We start from the raw sequence: 12,315 nt of genomic DNA, 5'->3' as shown, positions 1-12,315 counted from the left end.
AGTGACTGTTTTATAAATTGAGGCCCCAGAAAAATGATTTGTTTGCTGAGAATGACTGTAAATAAAATATTTTAGATAGGGTACTTCCAGTGTGCTGCAGTAGATTATTAAAGTCGGGCGACCATAAAATACAAAAGACCCTGTTTAGACTACTGGGATAAAGGGACGTTTTAACCTCATTCTAGCAGGAGAAACATGGAATTCTATTCTATTCATCGACTCCTTTTAACAGGTAAGTACCTTCCTTATCTATAATATTTTAATACCTCATAAAGACATCTCAAAAGAAGCATATGTAAAAAACTATCCATTTCAGACCCGATTCACATCACGAGATTTTTTCCTCACAAATTGGCAGAAAAAATTGTTACAAATGTGAGAGTATTTGATTAATAGGCCAGTTTTGCCACCAGAGGGGTAAAAAAAAACATCTGTGAACGAGGCCTAAAAAAGGGACTAACTTGGGGGACTTGGAGATGATTTTCCTCCGCAAAATATGACATGAGATTTAAAGTAAGGCACACAAAAGGAGATAAATAATATGAATATACGTGAGAATTTTGGACTAGAGTTGAGTATTTGATATCGATATTCCAACCCTATTTTGGACGCAATATCTAAACAAGTAATTTAAATTTAGATCAATGAAAATTATATTATTTTTATCGGACGCAATTTCTAGGACTTGAAGCTTAAAAAAAAGAAGAAAAATGAGATTACCAACCTTTTATGGACGCAACATTAGGAATAACAGTATTTAACTTAAAGGAAACTAGATTATATTAAAGCCAAGGCTACAGCCTCATGTTTATTTTACGTTTATATATTGTTGGACATTTACTATCGATTAGTAGACCAAAGTGCTTTTCAACATGAGACTATAGAACTGAAGGTTTGTCCGCATTTTCCTTACGCAATTTTCAGGTAGTAAGTAATGGTAGGGAAATGGTATAATGTCAGGCAATGGTCAATTTCCCTATTCCCTAGCTACCACCATGAAAATTGCGAAAGGAAAAAAAAACTATCTTCTATTACATTTTAAAACGCAATCAATACATCTAGCTAGGACTTGAAGCTAGATTGATATTACGTTTTCGGACGTAATATGTGGAACTTAAAGCAAGAAGAGATTCATAGAATCTCTGTTAAATCTAAGGTGTGTAATTTGCTTACTTTATAGGTTAAGGAAAGTAAAAATAGTCGAGGAACTAGCTATTTCACTTCAAACAAACAGTAAACATTTGTACCGACTCAGAAATAGAATATACCTCATGTTATACGAACGATCAGGATGAAATTGAAAAATCCTATACAAACTGTATAGAAAAATACATTACTTTGCTTACTTTATAGGTTAAGGAAAGTAAAAATAGTCGAGGAACTAGCTATTTCACTTCAAACAAACAGTAAACATTTGTACCGACTGCAATCCTTTCTCATTACTAGTACCTACAGATTCGCTATAACGCTATACCTACTTAGTAATAGAAAGTAAAAATATTACTAATAGGGGAGGTACGGTACGGAAGGAAATTGCACGGAAACCATAACTCACACAGAAAACGCCGGAAATTATTTTGCTGTGTGGATTTTTTTAGAACAATACTGAAAAAAGCGCGGGGCGACCGAAGAAATAAAGGTTTACCGGAAATGAAAAAGAATGGATAGGATTTTTATAAGGAAGTAGAGAGGGATTATCGCAAATACACGTTTGACTATTATGCAAGCATTACACCACCGTCTGAGGAAAATAATATCCTTGCTTGTTGTATTCAGAAGGGCAGCTAGTATAGTTCGATTCTTTCCTTTCGCAATTTTCAGGTAGTAATGGCAGGGAACAGGGAAATGGTATAATGTCAGGCAATGGTCAATTTCCCTATTCCCTAGCTACCACCATGAAAATTGCGAAGGGGAAAAAAAACTAGTTTCTATTACATTTTAAAACGCAATCAATACATCTAGGACTTGAAGGTAGATTGATATTACGTTTTTGGACGTAATATGTGGAACTTAAAGCAAGAAGATGAGATTCATAGAATCTCTGTTAAATCTAAGGAGTGTAAGGACGCTATTGATTTTGTCAGAGGGACGGGTTAAGACAACATTCGGACAGAATGGTTTAACATCTGATGATTTTTTTTTTTTATTATTTTAACGACAAGTGTTTCATCGCCGTTTTTATTTCGTAGCAATGAAACAACTGCTACGTACGTCTACATAACGTCATAGCTTGGAGTTTTGTCAACTGATTTGACTCGGTTATTTATACCTTTCCAGAATACCGTGATTATCGGCTGTTCCTAGGGTAACCTGACTACTGACTACACATTTAACTCACGTCACGTCATGTCACGTCACGTAGTTATAACTCGGACTCGTCACGTTGTAGATGACAGCGAATATCGTGCACGCCACGTACACCCCCAGGGCAATCCACCACATCAGCTGCTCGCGTAGTTTCTGCTCGAAGTTCTTCAGGACCAGGAGGCCGATGGTTAGGCCGGCGAGGGCCCCGGTCAGGTGGGCCACGTAGGAGACCGGGTAGCCGCTCCCGGCCCCGGCCAGCTCGCCCGCGTACCGGTTGTAGACCGCGAAGCCCAGGGGAGGTACGGTACGGAAGGAAATTGCACGGAAACCATAACTCACACAGAAAACGCCGGAAATTATTTTGCTGTGTGGATTTTTTTTAGAACAATACTGAAAACAGCGCGGGGCGACCGAAGAAATAAAGGTTTACACGGAAATGAAAAAGAATGGATTGGGGGTAAGAAAGGTTTTTTTTTTATAAGGAAGTAGAGAGGGATTATTGCAAATACACGTTTGACTATTATGCAAGCATTACACCACCGTCTGAGGAAAATAATATCCTTGCTTGTTGTATTCAGAAGGGCAGCCAGTCTAGTTCTATTTCGCGAAGCCCACGTCTGCGCTCGCTGGGGAGAGAAGAGAAGGAGTGAGGTTAGAAAAGTTGTATTGTATAAAGTGGTGCTTTACTTAGTACAAGATATCCCATTATGCTAACAGTTTAAAAATACAGTGTGTCCATAAATAAAGAAAGCAGTTTCAGGGGGGTGGTACCTACAACTCGTAGTAGCAATTTTTATCCTGAGCTGATAATGTTCGTTCTCGGAACGGCTGCCTTTCTTCTATCCCGTCTTCCTTTTCTCTTCGGTTTCGGGACAATAAGACCTTAGCAGTTACAGTTCCCTATCAAACCTCTTCAAAAATCCTTGAAGAAGGTAATTAGGGAAACTTGAACGAAGCTTGTGTTAAACTTACCCACAACAAAGATGGCGAGTAGTCGCACAATGCCAAACTCCATCTGGTTATAGTTGAGTAGGACATTGGCCAGATGTGCCGCAAGGAGGGCCAGCCTAATTAGCTTGGTTTTCAGCGCGTCTTTTTTTAATCTAAATTAAGCTGAAGAAAGTATAGGGAGGTTCTATATAATAGTTTCATTTTATTGTTAAAATATACATCGTCTTTGGTTCATTTTGTCTTTGGGCCTCGCCAATTGAGTTGCTACTTGTTAAAGAGTAGCGACATTCGAGCTAAAAATGACAATATTTACACACATAGCTAATAAAATGGTGACAATAGAACAAAATAAAATGGTAATTTAATTCAGCGGCGATCACTAAATTTACCATATTAACACAAATAACAATAGGCCCGTCCACATTTTTTTTCTTGCGTACGCAATTTATCGAATTATAAATTCCTTTATTCTGTCTCTATCTCTATCTACTCGTACGATATTATCCTGAACGGATAATGTTCGTTCTCGGAACGACTGGCTTTCTCCTATCCTGTCTTCCTTCTCTCTTCGATTTCGGGACGATATAAGACCTTAGGAGTTACAGTCCCCTCTATCAAACCTCTTGAAAAAATCAGAAGGGTTTCGAAATAGCTCAAAATGGCCTTTACGGCCGTATTAGTTTTTAGTTCCACAACCTGAATGAGACTTCATTTCTCTCATTAGGTTAAGTTCACTAATTCTGGCCGGCCTGAGGAAGGTGTCCGAAATTCTGGCCGCCCGAATTTGTGAAATAGGGTAGGTGTACTAATTCTGGAGATTTCGGGACGATATAAGACCTTAGGAGTTACAGTCCCCTCTATCAAACCTCTTGAAAAAATCAGAAGGGTTTCGAAATAGCTCAAAGTGGCCTTTACGGCCGTATTAGTTTTTAGTTCCACAACCTGACTGAGACTTCATTTCTTTCATTAGGTTAAGTTCACTAATTCTGGCCGGCCTAAGGAAGGTGTCCGAAATTCTGGCCGCCCAAATTTGTGAAATAGGGTAGGTGTACTAATTCTGGAACCCAATATTGCCCTAATTAAGAACAATGCTCAGGAATCATTCAGTGACGTTAAATTAAACCCTTTTGACGTTAAATCAAACAAAAAGAATAAAGAATACTGCGTAAAGACCATTGCTTTCTTCTCAATGTTGATTACTTAAGCAAAAACAAAGCCAAGTGTTGACAGGTAAAATAACATCAAAGAAATGAGTTCAGTAGGTTGAATAAAACCAATAACACAGTGTGTGTGAATGAATGAGTAAGAAATTTAACGCATGAATGAGTGAGTGAGTTGTGCGTAGATGGATGGTTTTGAATGAGTGAGATTTTTATTACATGGTACAATACTCGAAAGAATAAAGAGGTAGAAAAAGAGGGGAGAGGGGGCATTTTATCAATGGGAAATATGAATTATTACTCTAATTCTCATATTATTATGTAGATACCTAGGACGTATTGTATCCAATTTTGGCAAAGGATTGTTGAAAGAACGAAGCGAAAGTCTGAGTTTTAACTGGACTTTTGGCTCCTTTGTCTGTTTCGGGAAGAGAGAGAGAAATAGAATATACCTCATGTTATACGAACGATCAGGATGAAATTGAAAAATCCTATACAAACTGTATAGAAAAATACATTACTTTGTTTACTTTATAAGTTAAGGAAAGTAAAAATAGTCGAGGAACTAGAAACAGTAAACATTTGTACCGACTGCAATCCTTTCTCATTACTAGTACAGATTCGCTATAACGCTATACTTTAGTAGGTAATAGAAAGTAAAAATATTACTAATAGGGGAGGTACGGAAGGAAGGAAATTGCACGGAAACCATAACTCACACAGAAAACGCCGGAAATTATTTCGCTGTGTGGATTTTTTTAGAACAATACTGAAAAAAGCGCGGGGCGACCGAAGAAATAAAGGTTTACCCGGAAATGAAAAAGAATGGATAGGGCGCGGAATCGAATGGTGAAACTTTTAGAACTGTCCGACTTAATGTAATAGAAAGTCGTGTGATGTTCACACCAGATTTTTTTTTTTTTATTCCTTTAAATCACTGCATGAGTTATAAAATAATCGATGTAATGGTGTAAGAACCTCTTTGAATATCGGGTTTAAATACTACAACGAAACCATATCACATCACCAAGTCATGGTGGCTTGCTTGTAAAGGTCTCTGTTTCCTAATCCAAGGGTCTCGGGTTCAATTCCCAGCTATGTCCAACTGATGAGTCCAAATAAGGACGAAACACGTGTCTTGGGCTGCTTAGTGATGTGGTCTGGTTTCGTTGTATAACTCATGTAGTGATTTAAAGGATAAATGTTGAAAAAAAAAATGTATGTACATATTGATACAATCCTACAAAGTTCATAAAAAAAAACTTTCAATTGGCTTTCCAAGCATTCGAACAATACCCATTACCCCGGAATCCTTCTGTGTAAGCTGGACGATTTATAAGCTAGTTACATTCAGTTACCTATAGAGTGAAGACGATATAATTATGTGCTGCACTCTGGTGGGATTTCTAAATACTTGATGTAATGGTGTAAGAACCTCTTTGAGTATCGGGTTTAAATACTACAACGAAACCATAACACATCACCAAGTCATGGTGGCTTGCTTGCGTACGGTACGGAAGGAAATTGCACGGAAACCATAACTCACACAGAAAACGCCGGAAATTATTTTGCTGTGTGGATTTTTTTTAGAACAATACTGAAAACAGCGCGGGGCGACCGAAGAAATAAAGGTTTACACGGAAATGAAAAAGAATGGATTGGGGGTAAGAAAGGTTTTTTTTTTTATAAGGAAGTAGAGAGGGATTATTGCAAATACACGTTTGACTATTATGCAAGCATTACACCACCGTCTGAGGAAAATAATATCCTTGCTTGTTGTATTCAGAAGGGCAGCCAGTCTAGTTCTATTTCCGCACGGGGCGGATATTATCCTGAACGGATAATGTTCGTTCTCGGAACGACTGGCTTTCTCCTATCCTGTCTTCCTTCTCTCTTCGATTTCGGGACGATATAAGACCTTAGGAGTTACAGTCCCCTCTATCAAACCTCTTGAAAAAATCAGAAGGGTTTCGAAATAGCTCAAAATGGCCTTTACGGCCGTATTAGTTTTTAGTTCCACAACCTGAATGAGACTTCATTTCTCTCATTAGGTTAAGTTCACTAATTCTGGCCGGCCTGAGGAAGGTGTCCGAAATTCTGGCCGCCCGAATTTGTGAAATAGGGTAGGTGTACTCTAATTCTGGCCACTCACCTCGAGGAAGGTAATGAAGAGGATGAATACAGGAGGGGGGCAGCACGTGTAGTGGTCGGCATAGTACTTCCTGTCCCGGCCCTCCGTTAGGAACTCTTCTGCTATCAGATGAACCATCCTGTAAAAACAGGTAGAGAGTATTAATCATCTAAAAAAAATCCAGAATTAATCAATTGAAGATAACTACTAGACTGGAAAGGACAAAAAAACGAACATATGTAGGACATACTATGGCACAGACAGGAAAGCTCCAACAGGTGTTTCTTGGTCAATGCACTTTTTACGCACGGTGCAGTTTCGGATGAATGAATCGCTGACATTTTACAACGCCGAGACACCTCTGTCTCTCTGGTGACGTTTTCGCACTTCTATTATTAAACTCCTAGACGCGACTCACGTCTGAGCCAAACAGACATCAAAGTCTTTCGTACTACACGGTGTCTGAAGAATACTGATGAAAAATTCTGAACAACCTAGGCATACGGTGTGTAAAAACAATTGATAAATATCTAACACTTGTCTTCTGAATCTGAACTCTAAACTCTGCTTAAAGAGTAGGTACTGATTATTGCCAGCCTAGTTAGCTTGGACTGCTTGGAGGGTAGCGCGTCTGCCTTGTGAGCGCTAGGTCGTTTGTTCGATTCCCGCACGGGGTGGACTTTATCCTAAACAGACTATAGATTCGTTCTCGGAAACCGCTGGCTTTCTCCTCTCCTGTCTCTCTTCAAAGTGAAGAGAGCTCTCGGGACGATAAGGTCTTAGAACGAACCACATACTTTTGAAACAAAGGCAGTTCTTAGGGCAAAAGGATACTTACTTTTGAAACAAAGGCGGTTCCTTGTAGAGGATATGAAAGTCGTTCTCGGACGTTACTTCACCATCCCGGGAATGGATGGCGCATTTAAAACTGCGAGACCGCTTGCCGCTCATCTGAAACAAACAAGAAAGAGACGGTCGTTAAAAAAACGGTTGAAATTTGAATAAAATTCTGTTAAAAATGGTCGAAATTTTAGCATTAGCCCAGCCACTCACTACTGACAGGCGAGCCTGATCAAGTGTATTTGTCAGGTCTACCTGATAGTGAGTGGTTGGCCTTAGGAAAGAAAACGGAGATATCATAAAGATAGGTAGGTAGGTAGGTATCTAAAATTTAGACCAACTCTCAACAAACTTTTGATCTCGTATAAGGTTCTCTAAAATACGCAAAAAAAGCATGGTTAACTGTTAAATGCGGGCGCTATTTAACCAGTGTTTTGACAGGAGGCGCTCACCTCATAGTACGAGTAGATAGAGATAGAGACAGAATAAAGGAATTTATAATTCGATAAATTGCGTACGCAAGAAAGAAAATGTGGACGGGCCTATTGTTATTTGTGTTAATATCGTAAATTTAGTGATCGCCGCTGAATTAAATTACCATTTTATTTTGTTCTATTGTCACCATTTTAGTAACTATGTATGTAGGTATGTAAATATTGTCATTTTTAGCTCGAATGTCGCTAGTCTTTTACAAGTAGCAACTCAATTGGCGGGGCCCAAAGACAAAATGAACCAAAGACGATGTAAATTTTAACAATAAAATTAAACTATTATTATAATGATACAGAAGAAAACAAAATAATTTACACCTCTTGTTATAAAATGTACAATAGTGGACAGTAAAACTACAAAGAAAAATTTAAATTGTTCATGCCAAGAATTAATTTGGAGGCAGTTAATTTTTTTTTCCCAGAAAAAAGGAAGTGAAAATCCTTACAAACATCATTGTGAGCTGCCTTGGTGAAATCATAATACATTAGAAAAGGTAAGTAAAAAGTAAATACTTTCACATATTTCAGAAAAAAATATTAGACCCAAGCCACGGAATTGTGTCCTAGGGGTTTCGGGTTCGATTCCCGAAAATATTTTTTTGAAGCAAAGGCATAAATAAATTAGAATATGTTAAATGTTTGCCCTAAGGTAACCAAGGTAGGGATAAAGCACTCGGTATAAAACAGGCAGTGGAACATGACATGGGAAACTATTATATAGAACCTCCCTATACTTTCTTCAGCTTAATTTAGATTAAAAAAAGACGCGCTGAAAACCAAGCTAATTAGGCTGGCTCACATCTATTATCTAAGGACAAAGCCGAAATACCGAAGAGCTGTGTTGATGCTCCGGAACGAACCTTAACGACCCGGGTAAGCATCGAACCCGTGACCTAGCGCTTACAACGAAGGCGAGTTACCTTCGACGCTTTTTTCTTCAAGGGCATTACCGGCACTGTATAACTGCTAAGCGTGCTAAGGTTTTTAGTGCAACTAACTTTGAAATGAGAATTTAAAAAAAAGCACCCTGAGCACACGAATATACACATAAACAGATCGAATAATGAGTACATTATCTTCCTAAAGGAAACACTATTATCCGTTCCTTACTTTGATTTACATACTCCATCCCCCTTCCGTCTATACGTAAATGTCTTCCTCTCTACTTTATCTCAAATTACCACTCGAGCCCCCTCCTCTTAGGAAGGGAAACACGTGCCCACTGTCTTTATAGGGTCTCCAATTTGAAACCTGGATTTTTTCTTTAATTTTATTTTTCTAAAAATATCTAGATAAGGGGAGGTTTAAAGCGGAGGTGCCCAAACTTGCTCAAACCACGGACCACTTTTTAATTTCATGATTCCCCCCTTTCAACGTGTTTTTCCCTTAGAATATTTTTTTCTCACGGGACCACTTCGTGGACCTCTTGAAACTTTCTGTGGTCCGCAGTTTGGGGATCACTGGTTTAGAAAGAGGCCGTTCCGACTTCCTTTTTGACATAGCGGGTATTTTTTCCGGAGTAATGTTCCAGAATAGGAAGTGTGAAACTAGGGGGGTTTACAATATGAAACACATGCTATGCTCTTTTTTGGGGGAGACAATGACATTTCTTATCCCGACACAAGCCCCGCTACGCACTCAACGACCCGTCTTTACAATAGTACGAAGATATACCGTTGAAAGTTGATCAAGCAAAAGCATACAAAGCATATTGAAAGACTTTATCATCACTTCCTTGTTTTAAGGAGTTTGATAGAGGGAGCTGTAAATGCTGAGGTTTTATCGTACCGAAATTAAAGAGATAAAGAAGAAAGGCAGCCATTTCACTGTTAAAAATGGTCGAAATTTTAGCATTAGCCCAGCCACTCACTATTGACAGGCGAACCTGATCAAGTGTATTTGTCAGGTCTACCTTGTTGAGTTGGAGTTCTAATGTAGTAAGAAAAGATCACTTTGAAAATAGAACATTGGAACGAATTTATTTTGTGTAGACTCACCAGAGTGAAAATCAAGACTGAGGATTGAATCAATTCACTCTAGCCAATATTGGATATTGGAAAACCGAAATACACTGGTTCGAAACCACCATCATACACAACATACCTGTGCCCTAAAGCCTAAATCACCAAAGTATGGAAAAGTATTTACAATTCCATATTTCAATATGATTCGTCCAAATTCAAAATTCTGGTTTTCCATTGGCTATTACACTTGTAAGATACTTTTCCATACTTTGGTGATTTAGGGCACTGATAGTGAGTGGTTGGCCTTAGGAAAGAAAACGGAGATATCATAAAGATATGTAGGCAGGTATCTAAAATTTAGACCAACTCTCCTCAACAACCTTTTGATCTCGTATAAGGTTCTCTAAAATACGCAAAAAAAGGCATGTTTAACTGTTAAATGCGGGCGCTATTTAACCAGTGTTTTGACAGGAGGCGCTCACCTCATCGTACGAGTAGAGAGAGATAGAGACAGAATAAAGGAATTTATAATTCGATAAATTGCGTACGCAAGAAAAAAAAAATGTGGACGGGCCTATTGTTATTTGTGTTAATATGGTAAATTTAGTGATCGCCGCTGAATTAAATTACCATTTTATTTTGTTCTATTGTCAACATTTTATTATGTATGTATGTAAATATTGTCATTTTTAGCTCGAATGTCGCTAGTCTTTTACAAGTAGCAACTCAATTGGCGAGGCCCAAAGACAAAATGAACCAAAGACGATGTAAATTTTAACAATAAAATTAAACTATTATACAGAACCTCCCTATACTTTCTTCAGCTTAATTTAGATTAAAAAAAGACGCGCTGAAAACCAAGCTAATTAGGCTGGCTCACATCTATTATCTAAGGACAAAGCCGAAATACCGAAGAGCTGTGTTGATGTTTCATCGAACCCGCACACCTTCTGTCAGGAGGTCACCAGAGATGACCACTACCACTACGACTACGACCATCTCTATTGTCTGCACGTACATTGAACCTCTCTCTGTCTCATCCCAAGACACCCCCATAGAATCGAAATTCCGTGGGCATCTCGAGAGCTCGAGACAATGATCATAAACACAGACCAAGTCGTTTTAATAACTGAACGACGGTCATTTTATAAGCAAATAAAAAGACACAGTCATTTTGCCATTGTTTGTGTTGGCTGGCGAGAAGATTTATGCCTAAAGATATTGATGGTCGGGAAAGACTAGGATGAGTTTTATGTAATGGGAAGAATAGTCATCGGGAATAATAAAATTCATCCACTGTCACTCATTATGCACTGAAAGCTGAGATCAGCATCTACATACATAGGTAGTCTAGTGACTGTATTCCTATACATATTGCCAGCCTAGTTAGCTTAGTTGGTAGTGCGTCTGCCTTGTAAGTGATTACTTAAGCAAAAACAAAGCCAAGTGTTGACAGGTAAAATAACATCAAAGAACTGAGTTCAGTAGGTTGAATAAAACTAATAACAGAGTGTGTGTGAATGAATGAGTAAGAAATTTAACGCATGAATGAGTGAGTGAGTTGTGCGTAGATGGATGGTTTTGAATGAGTGAGATTTTTATTTCCAAGCCAACAATAACATGGTACAATACTCGAAAGAATAAAGAGGTAGAAAAAGAGGGGAGAGGGGGCATTTTATCAATGGGGAATATGAATTATTACTCTAATTCTCTCTTAATATACAACATACCTATCTATAGGTATATTATTATGTAGATACCTAGGACGTATTGTATCCAATTTTGGCAAAGGATTGTTGAAAGAACGAAGCGAAACTCTGAGTTTTAACTGGACTTTTGGCTCCTTTGTCTGTTTTGGGATAACTCGCCAACAACGGTTGGTCCGATTTTGGTTAATTTTGGTGCACACCTTCTCAGCACATTAAATATTGACGGCTGGCTTTCTCCTATCCTGTCTTCCTTCTCTCTTCGATTTCGGGACGATAAGAGCATAGCAGTTACAGTTCCCTCTGTCAAACTCTTAAAAAAAATCCTATACATATTGACTGGTTATTGCCCATTTTGAATAGTTACTGTTCAATGAGCAGTGCTCATATTGACTGACAATTTGCCCCTAATCCTCTTAGATGACTTAGATTGACTATTAAGTTATTGCTTCTCATAATAATCTTTGTCATGAGTAACATATTGCAAACGGAAAGATCGTCCTTCGAGAGCGCCAGGCAAGGCAGTGCTTGAAAAATGGAATTTGATACAAAAGATGATCAGGAAATTTAACTACAAAATTCTTTATTTCATATCACCCAACAGTATTCCAGAGGAAAAAATGACCAATTCAAATGTAACAAAAAGTAGACATCTACTTACTTGCATATTTAAGGGAAACTGTTAGGTATAAAGTAGGAGCTTATATATACTTGGTTCTTCTTGATTTTGATTTGGTAATAAATCGATACTTAAATCAATAACAA

The 12,315-nt window shown here is 38.2% G+C and overlaps 1 protein-coding gene across 1 annotated transcript; it reads right to left on the bottom strand.

Annotated features, from left to right (window-relative positions):
* Window positions 1–1,814: 1,814 nt before the first annotated feature.
* LOC103519152 (protein rhomboid) lies at window positions 1,815–9,887 on the bottom strand. The gene is made up of 6 exons (XM_026830752.1): window positions 9,878–9,887; window positions 7,388–7,500; window positions 6,571–6,688; window positions 3,280–3,382; window positions 2,910–2,933; window positions 1,815–2,588 (listed from the first exon to the last, which is right to left on the bottom strand). The coding sequence occupies exons 2-6, from the start codon at window positions 7,498–7,500 to the stop codon at window positions 2,350–2,352; spliced, it is 597 nt and encodes a 198-aa protein (XP_026686553.1). The 5' UTR covers window positions 9,878–9,887; the 3' UTR covers window positions 1,815–2,349.
* Between the last annotated feature and the right edge of the window lie 2,428 nt (window positions 9,888–12,315).

Source organism: Diaphorina citri, unplaced genomic scaffold, assembly GCF_000475195.1.
Source record: "Diaphorina citri unplaced genomic scaffold, Diaci psyllid genome assembly version 1.1 scaffold2571, whole genome shotgun sequence".
Classification (NCBI taxonomy): domain Eukaryota; kingdom Metazoa; phylum Arthropoda; class Insecta; order Hemiptera; family Psyllidae; genus Diaphorina; species Diaphorina citri.
This window is presented reverse-complemented; position numbering and strand designations above follow the sequence as displayed.

Coding starts and splice junctions, on each gene's coding strand:
- LOC103519152 (XM_026830752.1), bottom strand. CDS start 7,500: ATGAGCGGCAAGCGGTCTCGCAGTTTTAAATGCGCCATCCATTCCCGG. Junction 6,689..7,387: donor GAACCGCCTTTGTTTCAAAA/GTAAGTATCCTT, acceptor CTGTTTTTACAG/GATGGTTCATCTGATAGCAG. Junction 2,934..3,279: donor ACTCGCCATCTTTGTTGTGG/GTAAGTTTAACA, acceptor TTCTCTCCCCAG/CGAGCGCAGACGTGGGCTTC.